Source organism: Pleuronectes platessa, chromosome 23 (assembly GCF_947347685.1).
Source record: "Pleuronectes platessa chromosome 23, fPlePla1.1, whole genome shotgun sequence".
Taxonomy (NCBI): domain Eukaryota; kingdom Metazoa; phylum Chordata; class Actinopteri; order Pleuronectiformes; family Pleuronectidae; genus Pleuronectes; species Pleuronectes platessa.
The window spans coordinates 3,431,526-3,447,905 of NC_070648.1; the positions used below are offsets into that span (position 1 = coordinate 3,431,526).

The 16,380-nt window shown below is 43.6% G+C and overlaps 2 protein-coding genes across 3 annotated transcripts; one reads left to right on the top strand and one right to left on the bottom strand.

Moving 5' to 3' along the window:
* Positions 1–402: 402 nt before the first annotated feature.
* Positions 403–10,018, top strand: fga (fibrinogen alpha chain). Of its 2 annotated transcripts, XM_053415837.1 has the most exons (12): positions 403–569; positions 1,124–1,323; positions 1,866–1,961; positions 2,055–2,238; positions 2,762–2,907; positions 3,381–3,479; positions 3,607–3,768; positions 3,877–4,549; positions 6,851–6,972; positions 7,273–7,456; positions 7,550–7,695; positions 8,147–10,018. In XM_053415837.1, exons 2-12 carry the CDS (start codon positions 1,264–1,266, stop codon positions 8,471–8,473), a joined length of 2,199 nt encoding a protein of 732 aa, XP_053271812.1. In that variant the 5' UTR covers positions 403–569; positions 1,124–1,263; the 3' UTR covers positions 8,474–10,018. The 2 variants fall into 2 exon arrangements, with proteins under 2 accessions (XP_053271812.1, XP_053271811.1); XM_053415836.1 differs by lacking the exons at positions 403–569; positions 6,851–6,972; positions 7,273–7,456; positions 7,550–7,695; positions 8,147–10,018 and adding an exon at positions 5,002–6,014 and having other exon boundaries at positions 1,165–1,323.
* Positions 8,804–15,601, bottom strand: mfap3l (microfibril associated protein 3 like). The gene is made up of 3 exons (XM_053415851.1): positions 15,438–15,601; positions 13,635–14,033; positions 8,804–10,866 (listed from the first exon to the last, which is right to left on the bottom strand). Exons 2-3 carry the CDS (start codon positions 13,906–13,908, stop codon positions 9,917–9,919), a joined length of 1,224 nt encoding a protein of 407 aa, XP_053271826.1. The 5' UTR covers positions 13,909–14,033; positions 15,438–15,601; the 3' UTR covers positions 8,804–9,916.
* Between the last annotated feature and the right edge of the window lie 779 nt (positions 15,602–16,380).

Sequence of the window (16,380 nt, forward strand, 5' to 3'; positions counted from 1 at the left end):
TGATGTTTATTGATCCATTTTCACAGATTATAAGAATGTTCAGTGTCTTGTTTCTCAATGAGTAACAATTTAAATTGATGATATCCAGTTTTAAATGTAAATGGATCAACAGATTAAACTGTTCTTTGAAACTTTACATTAAATTAACTCTTCTATCTACAAGAAAAAGAGCTTTGACCTCTGTACCATGCTGATGATTCATGTGTAATACGTGTTTTTACCACTAGGTGCTGCTGCCGCCGTCTGATCAACTGTCTCCAGCTCATCACATCCAAACCTCTATGGTAAAAATCCTCTTTCTAATCCTGACTAACAATGTCCAGTCTGAAAAAGATTTATATAAGATCTGTATTTAAAAATGAATAAATGTATTCAGTTATGTATTGACCTGTAAAGCCCGGTTGGTCTGGACTTGTTCTTCAGAACGTTTCAGATCTTTTCCTGTAAACTGAGTTTGTCAGTGAACATCCAGCTGGATTTCCTGGAGTCCAGAGGTCACCAGGCCTTTTCTGTTAGAGCGCCCCCTCTCTGTGGAACAATTCCCCTGAGGACCAACTCTTTTAAAGACAGTGTGTTTTCTCCTGGTTCTTATCGTCCATTTGAATCACTTCTTGTTTATCTGATCTGGTTTTTAATCTTTTCTCATCTCCAACATCTGTGATTTATGTGATCTTCAAATAGCTTTGAATTGTTTCTTACTGTAATTCACTTTTAACCTGGAAAAGCAGCTTGTAAATGTGTTTTGAAATGTAACATATAAATGTTAATGATTTATTTTTCCTATTATTATTTTAGAAATTGACTGAGTAGGACCGTGGACATTGTAGTTTGGTGAATTTTATCTCTATTTAGATGTCAACTCTGGTTTCACATGAAACAGATGTGACCTTCAGCAAAAAGGCAATTTAAGATTAAATAAATTAAAATAAAGAAAACAACTTTCATCCAGATTTATTGCTTAATCAATTTCGTAATTATTTTCTCCTGCAAGTTCATGACTTTAGTTCCCGTCACCGTTTACTGAGAGGAATCATTTTATCAGATGCCAGTAAATCCTGTGGATTCTGACCTGTGAGTGTTTGTTCTGTGTGTGTGTGTTTTGTGTGTGTTTTTGTGTAAACAGCCTCCTCATCGATCGAAGTTGCTCAACTTTTGGATGTTACCCCGGACTCTGGTGAGTCACTGGTTTTGTGGAAACTGAACCTCGAGGGTTTAAATGAAGCGACGCCGACGCTGGAGAATCATTCAGCGACAGAAGCCGAGATGAAACCGCTGAAAGTGCTCGTGTGTCTGGGTTTGGTTTGTGTCGTGGCGTCCACGCCGGTGAGTCCTCATCACTGTTCTGTATATACTCAGTAGTTCATAGAATCTTGCAACACAATATAATGATTAGATTGAATAAGCTACTCTCCATAATAACGATGGGTAGAGGAACGTGTCAGCTTCAACAGCTTGAATAAATACTTCAGATTATAAATACATAAAATGTGATGCTATGACTACTTTTTAACCTTTAAACAAACATGATTAATCAGTAAAATTTGATTTGTATAGCCCTTATTTACAAATCACAATTAGTGTCATAGGTTTTAACAAGATGTGATGTCCTCTGTCTCTAAAGAACTAACAAACAAATCCTATAAACGGGAAAAAACACAAAAACCTCATTGAGAGATAGTTTTACCAAGATCTGATGACGAGTATTCATTAAAAAAACATTCCCTTTTTTATATGTTAGTTTAAACAGCAGCAGAAAATATTTAATTTAATGGAAAACTAGTAAATGAAGATGGCGAGTTTACAGATTTATCTCTTGCCAGATTTATTCAGAATTTGATGGAAGTAATATTTTTCTGTTTGTTTAGGTCGACCCGAGAGGATCTCGTCCGGTGGAGCCCGGCACCGGGTCCGACAAATGTGCCACCCAGAAGGAGTGGCCCTTCTGCACAGACGACGACTGGGTGAGTGCTCGATTCATCCTGTGTCTTCTACAAACCGACAAAGGAAACACACGTTCACATCACATCTAATGTTTCCCTTTAATCCTCCGTCAGGGCCACAAGTGCCCGTCAGGCTGCAGGATCCAGGGTCTGATGGACAAATCCGACCACGGTCTGATGAAGAAGGTCGAGAAGATCCGCAGGATCCTGGACGAGAACCGGGTCAAACACCGGTCCACCGACCAGGTGTCCAAACAGACGTACGACTACCTGAAGGACAAACTCACCATTGACTCAGGTGAGTGTGTGTGTTCGATTTCCACAGCGACTTAAACCACAACCAAATTAATGCTTACTTTATGCTTAATTTTTGTGAGTAGTTTATTTTATAGATTTTTACTGACATAGGTTATAATTTATAGCTCTGATTCTCTAATATTGTCCCCGTGCCTTCAACATTCTACATGAATAGATTTCAGTGTACAGATACAAGAGTCCACTGGTTTGCACTAAAATCTAAAATAACTGACCTTTTTTTAATTACACACAACTCCAAAGAGCACCTAAATATGAAATGTATATTATTTGTATTAATTGATTACATTTATGTCCAAAACACCAAAATATACATAAAAACACGACTCCATGGTTTTAGTAAAAGTGAAATAGTTGATGACTCATATATTGTTTTTCTCTTCTAAGATAATTCACATAATGAATGTATTTATTATAATATTAACATTATTCAATCATTATAATTTAATTAAACATATGAATTATAGTGTGGTATATTGATTAGGATTTGTCCATCCTTCCACCAGGTCACGACAGCGGCTACCAGAACTTGGCCCATGGTCTGCGACAGAGGATCACTGAGATGAAAGTGAAGATCGACCGACAGCTGCGTCTCCTCGGGGCCCTGAAGGACCGAGTCAAAGACCAGGTGGTGGAGATGCAGCGGCTGGAGGTACGGAGAAACCACAGGGACCAGAACAAACCACAGGGACCAGAACAAACCACAGGGACCAGAACAAACCACAGGGACCAGAACAAACCGCAGGGACCAGATCAAACCACAGTTACAGATGTTGATGTTCCACGACAAACACAGGAACAAGAGAAGCAGTGCAGATTAGAACAAATCGGTTTCTGGCTTAATTTAGCAAAATTTATAGAAATTAAAACTAGAATTCAACACATATGTAAATGACTGAAAGCTTAAACTTCAGTTTTTATTTTACCCTGACCAGTAGTTAGCTTTAGCAAAGGTTAGCTATGGTTATTGAATTTAGTTATAGTCTGATTTATTTATGTTGTTAGCCCCGGCTGGCTTTCACTTGATGCAGCTTTTCTCACAAATGAAACAGTACATTTGGAGCAAATACTGTAATTCTCTGTGTATTGTGTATGTTAACACAATGTCTCCTGCGTGTGTGTCAGGTGGACATCGACATCAAGCTTCGCTCCTGCAAAGGTTCCTGCAGCGGCTACTCGGAGCACCAGGTGGACAAGGAGGGCTACGTGGAGCTGGATAAACAGGTGAGAACCAAACTCTGGAACTTATTCTCACATGATATGAAAAAATCATTCGGAAGGTTTAAAACAGCAAACACCAGAACAACTCCATCTGTGGAACTAAACCTCATCCGTTCTGTCCCCGTCCCAGATCAACCAGCTGGACTCCAGCTCGGCTCACAGCATCAAGTCGGTGGGGACGCTCTACGTGATGAAGAGCAGGCCGATGCAGGGCCTGATCGTTGACAGCATCTACAAGTCTGGTGGTGGCCCGTCGAGGGGAGCACAGCACACACAAGATGTTTTCAAGGATGTGAGTGACACTGAGAGACTCTGCACACGACACAAGTGAAGCTCAGTTGTTGTTTCAGGATAAATCCTCAGATCCTCCTGAAGGTTTTGACTCGTTTGTCTTCCTCAGGTGGAGAACATCCAGTTGATCCTCGAGGCAGAAGGCTCCCCCGCATCCCCAGCCACCATCACCAAGGACCAAGGTACTTTCTTCTCTAAAGCTTCATCGTCACCCACCGGCGGCGGTTCTGCCTCCTCATCTGCCTCCTCATCCTCCTCCTCCTCCTCCTCCTCCTCCTCCTCCTCCTCCTCCTCCTCCTCCTCCTCCTCCTCCCCCTCGAAATCCATCACTGAGATCGGAGGCGACGGAGGTTTGTTTGGTGGAGGGTTTGGAACCCACAGCCAACCCAGCACGGGCCACACGACCACCAAATCCATCTCCTGCACCAAGAGCATCAAGACGACAGTTGTCCATACGCACGCCGGCCCAGTGGAGAAGGTGGAGGAGGTGATCGAGGGAGGCCCCGAGTGTCACGTCATGGCCGACACTTCCAAGAACGCAATGAGCTCTCTGTTCCCCACCCTTGGCCACACCTCCTCTAGCTCCTCCTCTATAACCACCACGCACCACTCCGGAGGCGCTAAGGGAAGCCTCACCGACGACACCAAATCTGGATTCAGATTATTCGGTTCCGACATCGATGGGTTCTTGACGGATCATCCGGAAGAGGACGTTCCCGACTTCCACGCCCGAAGTGTGAAGAGCGCGCGTGTTGAGCGAGAAGCCGATTATGTAGGAAAAGGTACCAAAGCCACAAACGACAATGTGATCCAAACATTTCACATCAGGGGTGCCTAGAGGTCCCTAGGTAACCTTTTGTTGTTAGAGCTAAAAAAAAAAAAAACTTTGCATTCACATTCCGTGTTTATAATCAAGTGATTTTGAAATCCGAGAAGCTGTGAAAGTGTCTCTTTGATTGGAGACTGTTTAATTTGCGAGAGCAACGAAGTCTCTGTGGGTCGCCGATTAAAAAGACTCTGAAACTGAATGTCGCCATTTAAACTTTACCCAAACTACAAAGCCTTTAATTTGATGGTAGACTTTTCTTTGCCCAAAGTAGAAATTAGGATTTAGCTGATGCTCTCAATGCAGATTGATCAAAAATGGGAGAAAGTGCTTCACTGGGTTCAGGTCTACGTGAACCAGCCGGTCCCAGCTAACTCGCGGTTTCGCGGTGTTCCCCTCTGTTTGCAGATTGTGTTGAAGCCCACCAGCACCACCTGAACGGGGAAACGAATGGCCTGTTTAAAATCAAACCCGGCGGCGCGGACTCCACGGGTATAGTGGTGGTTTACTGCCAGCAGGAGGGGCTAATGGGTGGATGGTTGTTAGTCCAGCAGAGAGAGAGCGGCGCGCTCAGCTTCAACCGCACCTGGGCCGAGTACCGCGACGGGTTCGGTTCAGTTGACGCGCAGGGGAAGGGGGAGTTGTGGTTGGGCAACCAGAACCTCCACCTGTTGACCAATCAGGGGGAGACCATGATGAAGGTGGAGCTCGAGGATTGGGACGGGGGAGTAGCAACCGCCGAGTACACCATCAGAGTTGGTTCTGAGGGGGAGGGGTACCCGCTGCACGTGTCTGGGTACACGGGGGACGCCGGGGACGGCCTGGTGATGCCAAAGTCCGATGTGTCACATGAAGGGATGAAGTTCAGCACCTTCGACAGAGATCACGATAGGTGGGAGGAGAATTGCGCGGCGGTGTACGGGGGCGGGTGGTGGTACAACAGCTGCCAGTCGGTTAACCTGAATGGGATCTATCACAAAGGCCCATACGACCCAGAGAAGAACTCACCGTACAAGGTGGAAAACGGAGTTGTGTGGTCGACGTATAAACCCGCGAACTACAGCTTGAAGAGCGTGAGGGTGTTTATCAGATCAGCTGCTTTTTAATGGCGCACAAAGCAAGAAAAAAATAGTTGAATATCAAATATATACTTTTCTAGACATTCAGATTAAAAGAGGAAAGAAGATGTACGAGGGTCAAAACATATTCGAGGACAAAAATCAAAGGTGGTTTCATCGATCTGTTTGACGTGATTGTGAAATCCCACAATAATTTACCACCAGTGTCTGTGTTTCTTCACTTGTGTATTTGTCGACCCACTGTGTAAACATGTGTAACCTGTTTGTTAGTTCATGGAAAAACCTGATGTTCTCCGTGCTGCTGAACTCTGCTCCATCAATAAAGATTCAATGTTCACTTCAGCTCTCCTGGTTCCAGCCGTTTGTTCAGTTCCAATTTTAAAAACAGGAAGTGTGTTGTTTTAGTTTATAATGGAAACAAAATACAAAAAAGTTTTTAATGTTAATTATTTCAAGAGCTTTACAGACAAATATGACTTTGACCTACAGATCAAATGAAGACGTATTCAACCCGTGGAGGTTTTCATTTGTAGTTTGACAACATTGAAATAATAAATAAAGTAAAATCCTTCTTAAAGCAAATCTAAATAAAAAACTCCTGCCTTGAAGTAAAGATTATTAAACTGAACTTAACTAACTTCTTTATTGTGTAAATCTATTTCCAACACAGTGTTCAGAAGAGATCCACTGTGGTCCTTCATATAACTAGAGCTTTAGGCAGAGCTGTATGTTTCCATTGTTAGATATTTAAATAATGTGGTTCAACTTGATACATTCATAGTGAACTTTTCTCTATAATAAAAATGTACTGAGTTCTTTTACGAATGTTGCATCAATGACATGTTAACATTTACACCTTTACACAAATTTCAGTTTTGTCTCTGGGTAAGTTTTACAGAATGAATGTTCCTCATGAAGTGATAGAAAGATGAAACACATTCTGTTGAAATGTGAGGTCGTGTTCTTTTTCTACTTTAACTAGAACTGAATAATAACAAGAAATCAATACAGATCTTTGCCCCTTCCAGATGTCCCAGCAACACAAGATAAACACACACGCACACAAATAACATTTTCTATTTGCACTGTCGTGTTTGATCTGGAGCTCCGGTGAAGGTTAACAGGCCCTGAACTGAGAGGACTCTTCTTAATGTTAGTCTTTCTGTTTGGTTCCACAGTGTGCATGAGGCTGAAGCAGCAGAAACAAGATGGCCGACAACGCGTCCGTCGAACCCAGAGAAACCGAAGGAGACGGTGTCGAGCAGAGTCGGACGTGCCTCTGTGTTCAGATGACGACTGGGTAAGAAAACAAGCAAACACACATTTCTCACTTATCGGTAGTAAAGCAGTCATTACACACACGTCACTCTATCCTCTTGTGTTTCAGTTAACACTAGAAACACTGCACTGGTTGGCGGAGGCAGTCTCCATCTTCTTATAAGGTCACTGTGACCTCTAATCACTTCTGTACCAGAAGTTGAAGCAAGTCCAGATAATCACGTTCACAAGGATTAGACAGACGACTCAAATGCCTGCAGCCACACAGTGATGAGACAGCAGATGACCTGAGTCCTTGTTGTCCTTGTGTCCTCGTCCTCAGGTCTCTAAATGCCCGTCCGGCTGCAGGCTGCAGGGTCTGATCTCACAGAGGCAGAGGGACGTGGAGAGGAAACTGTGGAAGGTTTGCAAGACGGTGAAGTTGTACGAGGACGCAGCCGAGACGTCCATGACGGCGATGACTCAAGTCTACAACTCAAACCGCAGAGAGATAGTCAACACATACAGTGAGACTCCGTTTGTTTGGCTTTGCCTGGAGAAGTACAGTCAGTGAATAAATCAAGGCCGGCTGATTAATGCTGTTTTTTAATTGTGTTCAGTCTCGGAGCTGAAGTTTGTGGACGGCTCAGAGGAGTTGTCTCTAACTCTCACGTCCCTGCGGAGACGCTCGAGCAGTTTGTCCCAACAACTCAAAGAGCTGAGCGGCACCGTCAGGAAACAGGTGGAGGACTTGTACCGAGCGGAGGTGAGACGAGTTCACAGGACGAGGGACAGAGACAAGTTTCATCTCAGTCAAGTCTTAGGTTTTTATCCTCTGTGAATCAAGAGGCAGATCTCATTGTCGACTCATCACCTTTCCTCATTGTTCCAAGAGAATGAACCAAGTCTTTCATTATTTGATCGTGATAAAGCGGCAACATATGAATCATAAGAGAAACAAAGATCTATTCACTGTGATCAACACCATGAACAATATCCTGATGCCACCTTTAAGGTCGTCAACTCCTCTGATCATCACTTTCTCTCATGTGTTGTACCCCAGGGCTTCGTCTTAGGACCATTGTTTTTTCATGTGGTTCTTTAGCACACGAGCAACACAGCAGGAGAATCTCTATGCGTGTCTGAAAGAAGCTTTTTGTTTTCGCGTGTTGTGTCATTGTGTATTTAACACCTCCCGTTCTGTCTCATCCAACCAGGTGGACATCGACATGACGCTCCGGACCTGTCACGGCTCGTGTCGGTCGGCTCTACCGTTCACCGTCAATCACCCCAGTTATCAGGAACTGGAAACTGACATGGACCAGATGAACAGGGCCGTCCACCAGAGGACCAGAGCCGTGACACCACCTGAAGACACGGCACACGTCTCCATCAAAACTGTTGATATGAGCCCGGCCCCGTCTTTGGAATATAGGAGCATCCCAGTGGTCCAGAGAGAACTGCTGACCCAGTTTGAGGACATAGGACAGAATGAGTTAGGTCTGGAGGAGCTGCTGGACGTGGAGGTGCTAGAACATTTTTGAAAAGGTGTTTCTCCTCCGTTTTAACAGTGCAATGGTCAGAGTTTCATATTACCTCATCTCAACAGTTTTATTTATAAGAGAACTTCTGTAATGGATTTTCATTGCTGTGCTGCTTGTGGACATTTTATTTTATGCATGTTAGTAAAGACTATTTCACAATCGAAGAACTGAGTTACTTGTCTTTGTCCCTGTTAGAATTGTTTCCCTAAATAAGGCTCTTTAACGACAACTGTCAAAATGTAATTGTAATAAAATAACCATGAGTAAACAAAGCTAATATTTATCCTCCAAAAAAGCTAAATGGAAAGAACAAGGCCAAACTGTGGAAACATTTTTAAACACAGCACTTCCATTTTATTCTACAACAAAAGAAGAGAGGCATCTGGAGAGCACCAGTCAAAGAACAGAGTCCAGTTCATCTCCAGAATCAACTGGACCTTCAGCCAAGCAAAGAAAAAGCAGTCCTTCTATTTTAGCCCCAGAGGAAGATGTGACACATCTCCACTGTCCACGTGCACATGCAGCAGAAATGCAACGTTACTGTTGAAGCCTCTGCAGAAGCAAGATGAAGTGGAGAGCAGGTCAGGAGTCAAATGAAAAATCTCAAACAGCACAAGACAGAGGAAAACAACCCGCTCCTCTCTACTGAGGAGAGAAGACTTCTTTAAAAACCACTCGAACTGGCCAAGGAACAGAAATCACACCACAATGGGTAACAATCTAATATTGTAATATAAATATTTCAAAGGAAACAGAGACTCGTTATCAGAGGGGTGTGTGACCCGATGCTGAAATACACTGTACACTCAGAGTGGTTTAGCCTGGCTTACTTGTAACTTATAGAAACACAGTAGGTCGTACAATCATGAAATTGTGACCAAACTTTCAAATCTTTTGTTTCTGTCCAGCATGCATCTATAGGCGAGTGGGACATTTTACAGTAACATGGGCTCGGAGGCGTCAGTGGCTGGATGTGAGTTGTTTAACACATGAAGGAAGCTGAACTCTGAGGGTTTGGAAACAGTGTCACGAAGCTTGAGGCAGATTCCTGGAGTTAGTCTTAAAAAGCCTACCACTATAAGATCCTAAAGAAAAATCATCCCCCTCGAGACTGAAGTGTTTAAATAATAATCTGAGCGATGAAAATCTCAACACAGGAAGTTGTCCTTTACAATTCTCTGCTTATTACATTAATAGGAACAATGATTCCCTCGCCGTGTACATTCAAGCATGAAAGGACCAGTGAGAAGGACCCATGAGTCTGAGAACCTGGAGGTTTATTTTCAGTAGAACAGCCTACATTTCAATAGATTATTCCATTCAGAAAAGATAAATTAAAAATGATTGTTTTTCTCCATAATGTGAAATTAAAATGCTTGTGGACCTCATCTTGTCTTCAAGTGAAAATGCATAGCAGGGTGACAGGTTGCTCCTCGGGGCTCGTCACACATGGCTCTCGTAGAACACCTGGCAGGGAGCGGTCATGTTAGCTGTTGGTTCGGGTTCGGCCTGTTCAGCGCTCTGCTCGCCCTCAACCTCAGCCTCCTCCTCCTCCTCCTCCTCCTCAGGGTTAGGAGGATCGGGTGGCGTGTCGGAGCAGGGGGGAGGGGAGGAGGGCGTGGCCTCTGGCTGCGGTGGTGCTTCAATGCTGCAGTAGCCTTCAGCGGCGGCGAGCTGCGGGTGGACCGACACCTGGATGGCGATGTGCTGCGGCTGCTCCTGCACCGAGGAGTTGTCCGAGTCGGCGGCGGGCGATTCGCTGCGGTCCCCTCGCTCTCTCTCCCGCTCCCTCTCCTGCAGGAGGGTGAAGACATCTCTCGCCCCTATGGCGGCGACTATGCCCGTGACCCCCTGTCGCCCCTCCGGTCCTTGTCTGAGAAAAGTGTGCCTCATCTCCTCCACGCCCACCACCTCAAGGATCTCCTCCATGAAGGTGCGGCAGTTCATGATGAGCGGGGGCAGCGGGATGCTGCGGGCCAGCTCCTCGATGTACCGGGCAAACTCCATGGTCTTGAACTGCGTGACCTTGGCCAGCTCCAGCGTCTTGGTGGAGGTGATGATCGGGATCCTCTTGGCGATCTCGAAGGCTTTCTGCAGCTTCTCGGCGCCCTCGGTGCGGAAGAACTCGTTGATGGCTTTCTCCGTCTTCTTCAGGTGGCTGCTCATCATGCAGAGGCGCGTGACGTTCAGGGCCATGATGATGGTGAAGGTGACCAGACACACCACCATGTAGTACACGCCCATGTCTCCATTCATAATGACCACACGCAGCGTCACCGTGCAGTTGGAGGTGCTGTACCCGTTGGACGCCATGCACGTGTACTTCCCACGGTCTCCAAACTCGATGTCGGTGATGTTGAGGACGCCATTGTCCAACAGCCACCACTTCCCACCTGCAGAGACAAACAGACGGAGGCTATGAAACATTTGGAAGAGCAGAATGTTGAGCCTGAATGACGGCTGTTTCATGTTTTGAGATCTCAGCAATAAATGTATAACCAATAGAACAGTCACTGAAAACAAAAATGTTAAGTTTCCATTAATCCATGTAAAGAACAAACCCTGTGGGCAGTTAGGAGAAATCTCCCGGCACGCCCACACATCATCAAAAGTTTACAATGTTCTGAGGTTTTTGATTCATTTCAACAGGATAATTCAGGCCTGTTTTCAGAGACATAAAAGAATACAACCTAAAAAAAACTGTTTTGGTTGGAAACGTCTCAAAATCTTTCATATTGAACAAATTAAACTCTGTTCATTTGATTATGGTAGCAGAGACATTTAAAACCTGCTTTTAAAAACGTGAAAAGTCACTTCCTACTCAGTGTTAGTGTCAAAGTTTAAACCCTGAATAAAAAACAATAACAGATTTTTGGCCAGGAGGAGTTGTCTGTACAGTACATCTCATATTTAAGCTTCAGACTTTGGCTCTGCAATGTAAATATCTACTTTACATTAAGTATGGGTTCCATGATGGATATTTGATTTACGATACATCGGCTCATGTTGTTGGATTGAAGGACTGAACATGGTCTTCATGTGTTTGTGTCCAGAGAGCAGCAGTGTCCTTGTTAGACCGGCCATGCTTTGCATATTAAAACAGGTGGTGGCTCAGTTTGACTCGCAAATTGAAACAAGAACAATCCATTTCATAACTTCATCAAACCTTTTCTGGGATTAAAGCCAAATGTGGGGGTGAAATGGGATATAATTCTATATTTTGAAGATGTTTAAAAGGACATTCTTCTGGTGGAGTCGCCCTCTGCTGGTCATTAGAGAGAGTTCAAGTTCCAGACACTTCTGCACTTGGGGTCTATGGCTCCAACACATGCAAGGAAATCATAAAGAGTTGATATATTCAGAAAACATAAACGTGATTGATTGTAAACTGTTTAAAACTACACAATAAACAAGCACAAAATAACTCAAACTGTGGCTGAGGTGAGGAAACGTTAACCAGTAAGACATGTTTGTCTCAAGGCCGACGTGTGTTGCTGGTTTAAATACCCTCACATGTACAGATTCAAGCACGTGTGGAGCCTGGCTATAGTTTGTTGGATGAAACTCACTGAACCTTAATGACCTTTCATTGCTTTGGTCATCAAGGGGATACGGTTAACCCGGCTTGATTCAGAAAAACAGGCAGCGAGAATAGAGCAAATGAGCTAATGAGTGAGAGAAAAGTGAGGAAAAGTTTCTAACAAATTAATGAATAAATAAAAAAACATGACATTATTCTACATAAAACCAGAAGGAAAGTATTGTGCTTTTTGGGTTTATTTATTGGCACAAAACCCTCAGTAAAAACACAATAGGTTGTGATGTAAATCTTTATTACTGAGCTTTAAAAAAGGTCCATGCTAGCTGTTTCCATTGTACCTAGTCTTGGTGCTAAGCTAAGCTAGCTGTCTGTAGCTTCATTTTGTAATCACACAGACATGAGACTCCAACTGATCTCATCCAACTCCCTGTAAGAAAGTCTTATCAGCTGAGGTTTTCCGTGGATGAAATGTAATTAAATCATGATTCAAACAATGAGATGCTTCCTTTTAAAGATACAAGATTATACAAGTTAATCAACACACTTGTTACTAAAAAGTGTTGACTTTCAGAGCTGCATTTATCCACACAAAGCTAAATTTCCACTAAAACTCTGTCTTGTGTGGGAGTATGATGGACAGATATCACGGAAGGCTTCTCTAAATCTTAGGTCTGGACGAGACTGTAAAAAAACATTTCTGCTTTAACACAATCAATTTCCCACTCTGGTTTCCTCTGGAGGAGAGGAGTGGGCCGTCAGGCAGAGCAGCAGCACTCTATCAGAGAGCCAGAATCTAATTATACCTTCACCACTGACTCATGTGATGCTATTGATGTTCTGTCCGATACTACGAGGAAGTTAGGAAGCAAAAAAAAAACACAACAAGGAGCCGGAGTAATAAACGTCTGCGAGTGCAGGTTAGTAAATCTGGTCTTTAAGTAACAACTGCTCGACAGCAGGTAGTAGTTCACTGAGCGATAAAGTCTTCCACTGCCTAATTACATTCCTGAGTGGGACCCGGGGGGGAAAGCTCTGAACGTTCTGTGTTTGTGGGTCATAAGAACAACGCAGGCTTCAACAAGTCGGATCAGAACTAAAGCGTCAAAACAAAACATCAAACCCCTTCTTCTTCTCCACATTCCTCCTGAAGTGCGTCAAAGATTTCAAACAGACAACGGAGGCTCGGCTTGAACGAGGAATAATAAGTTAATAAAAAAAAAGACTTCTGAATGAGTTTGTGGATCCAACTGGTAAACGTCCAATATGAGATGTTCTTCTACGTCTTTCCTGTCTCTCTGTATCCAGCAGAGGTTAAATATCTCTACTAATCATTCACACTTTTCTGAATAAAACATTAAGCTCCAGAGAAAAGGGGCAAAGTTACAGTTTCATAAGTGAAACCATTTTATCAGGCTAAATGTTACTAAATAAAAGGATCAAGGGGTTAATCTCCTCCTTGGGGGGTAACACTGTAGTATGCATGTTGTTGTATTGACTTGATATCAACTTGATAGTACAGAACAAACCTGACACCTTATCTATACTTTAAGTTATAATTGAGTGACTGACAGTGCTGGTGACAAAGACACAGATTTAAAGGAACAGTACGATCGGTCTCACCACTCGTCTCCGTGTCCAGACGGACGCCATGGGAGTTGAACCACAGAATTCTGGGGAACGGCTCTCCGGTGACGTTGCAATCAATCAGCACACAGCTCCCCTCCCGGGCGATGATCTGGCTCACTTGAGTGAACCCCACTGGGACGAACTCGCCGTCTGTCCCATTGCTGGTCTCTGTGCCGTTTCCATCCAGGTCCACAGAGAAGGCCCCGGTGGTGTGAGAGGCGATGAGGGACACCAGGACCACCAACACGTCCGCGCCGCTCCACTGCATGTTCTCAGAGTGTTAGCGATGGAGAAGAGACTCGTCACTCCTCCTGGGTCTCCATCCTGCACACTGGCTATCTTTTGACAGTAGAAGGCAATTTGGTGTTTGGCTCTGTGGCTCCGAGGATCTCACTGAAAACAAGAAAAGGGATTTATGGCTTTTATTAATGAGTCGGCAGAGGACAGAACATCATGTACCTGTCTGGAATAAACTGATACGCAGGCTGTTTGTGTAACAGGCTGCTGAATGACACCGGGCTGCAACTTAAGACCCTTTTCATTATTAATGAATCGTTTGTCAGATGAAAAAACGTCTAAAAATAGAACAAGACTGCCCATTGTAACTGCTCCAAGTCCAAGGTGACACGTTCAAATTGGTTTAATATGTAAATTAATCAAATTTACAGTAAGGTACAACCAAGGAAAAAAGCATATTGTCACATTTGGAAAAAGGCTTATTTAGCATCTATCCTCAAAGAAGTGGATTAAATGATTAATCAGAGAGTTGCAGATTAAATTCTAGCAATTAACATTAATCATTCAAGCTTTAATCAGTGTGTGTCTCTTAGTCTTTTAAGTGTCAGTTCTTCAAACAAATTAAATTATGAATAGAATTTAACAATCACTTAACCCATTTGGGCGAGTTTAATTGTAATAGCCAATTAGTTATCACATCATTCATCATTTCCTTTAACACCAGAGGTTACATCTGTACATATGCTTAAATATATATATATATATATATATATATAATACTTTGAAGTAATCATTAGAGGATTCATTGATTAGTCAAATAAAGCATTTATCAGTTTCTCGTCCTCTATGGTTGTATAATTCTTATAACTGGTGCAAAGTGGTCTTATTAGTAATATAAAACACCAGTGTCAGGTCTTCTGTGACTGATCCTCGTTCTATCAACACACATATCAACTCCAGCTGTTCCGTGACAACAAGCAGCAGCTTCCTCCTCCAGGCGAACATCTGGATTCGCATGAAAACAAAGCCACGACATAACGGAGCGGTGCGGGCTTCGTCTAATCGCTGGACCACGTCCTCGCAGAGGGGACGTGGAAACAACGAGTTTTGCGTCGTGAGCTTCCACGCGTGAGCCACAACAACACATAAATAATATAAAACAGTTAATAAAATGGATATATTAGTTTGTATTGGAGGGGTTTGACGTTATGCGGCGCCGTTTAACGCGAAAGAGAGGCGCGGGACCCGGCTATGTGCTGGCTGGTTTTAGCATCTAGGGAACCTTCCAGATCCTCTCAGCTGTTTGCCGGACACTAGCGTCTTTAGCGGGTGATGAGCTAACTTCGTCCAACGTGTGGCTGAAGGTTAAATGGACATTAACGCGGACAATAGTCGGAGTCGTGAGGACACAGAGTTGGACTCACACCGGAGACTCGCGGTGACGTTCCCCCCGCCGCCTCCGCTCCAGCTACGCGGAGAACTCGGCGTCGATGTTAGCGGCTAAACGAGGAGCTAAACCCGGACAAATCCCCGGTGACCGCGGCCGGTTCTCAGACTCACATCATGGTCCGGTGTCGTCCGGCCGCGGGCGTCGGTGAGAGGAACCAGAGTCGACGTGTTGTCGCTCATTCCTCCGGCATCTGCATCCTCCTCTGGCCGCTGCTCGACCGCTATGTCACCGCGACGAGTCGCTCCGAGCTGCGGATCAGCTGCGGACGCACGGAGGAGACGTCGCTGCGCTGCGTCGCTGCAGCAGACGAGGCGACGATATGAATTTTAAATAAGAGTAATAATACACTTAGAATAAACTTTAATCATATAACACCTCCATTAAAACATTAATAAAATCGTATTTGAGTTCAATATAAAAGAAATGAAGGCAAACAGGAAACCGTTATATCATAAAACACTTATATAGCTGTTTTTAGAGTTAAAAATAAAAGCCAAAAATAGGAAACAGTTACAAAACAATCATAACTTTTATATAACAGGGTTTAGCTTTAAAATGTGCTTCACGGAGGGCCAAAAAAAGAAGTTATATAATCTGACCCCTTGTATGAAAGGTATTATGAAACAGTTTATTATTAATAGGTTGGATAGACTAGCACTTAAAAATCAGCCATTTCAAAGTCTAGTATATGTGACTATAATGATATGGCGATGTTTAAACACAGTGAGGAGGCAACACATGATCAGATTTGTAAAATGTTTTGCCGTTTTTCCTTCTCGACTTCAAACTTAAACTTCTTTAAGCCAAGGGGTACTTTCAATCATTAGGAACTTTTACTTGTCCTGACCCCAGTTTGAAGCTGGAGTTATTGTAATAAGTTACTCGATACTATGTTCACCAATAGTTGCTTATTAACGTGTCCTGTTGATATTTGTACATTTATTCATTTGGAGTCAAGTTTCTCTCGGTTTCCAACAACTGCTGAACTCTGGTTGATGTGATATCCCAGTGAGGTCTGTCGCTCCATTTGTCCCTTTTCACTTTGTAATCTGA

What these genes read in the sequence shown, in the direction of transcription:
- mfap3l (XM_053415851.1), bottom strand. Translation starts at nt 13,908, where the DNA reads ATGCAGTGGAGCGGCGCGGACGTGTTGGTGGTCCTGGTGTCCCTCATC. An exon ending in TCTGGACACGGAGACGAGTG is followed by an intron (nt 10,867 to 13,634) that starts GTGAGACCGATC and finishes TTGTCTCTGCAG; the next exon opens with GTGGGAAGTGGTGGCTGTTG.
- fga (XM_053415837.1), top strand. Translation starts at nt 1,264, where the DNA reads ATGAAACCGCTGAAAGTGCTCGTGTGTCTGGGTTTGGTTTGTGTCGTG. An exon ending in GTGTCGTGGCGTCCACGCCG is followed by an intron (nt 1,324 to 1,865) that starts GTGAGTCCTCAT and finishes CTGTTTGTTTAG; the next exon opens with GTCGACCCGAGAGGATCTCG. An exon ending in AGGACTTGTACCGAGCGGAG is followed by an intron (nt 7,696 to 8,146) that starts GTGAGACGAGTT and finishes TCATCCAACCAG; the next exon opens with GTGGACATCGACATGACGCT.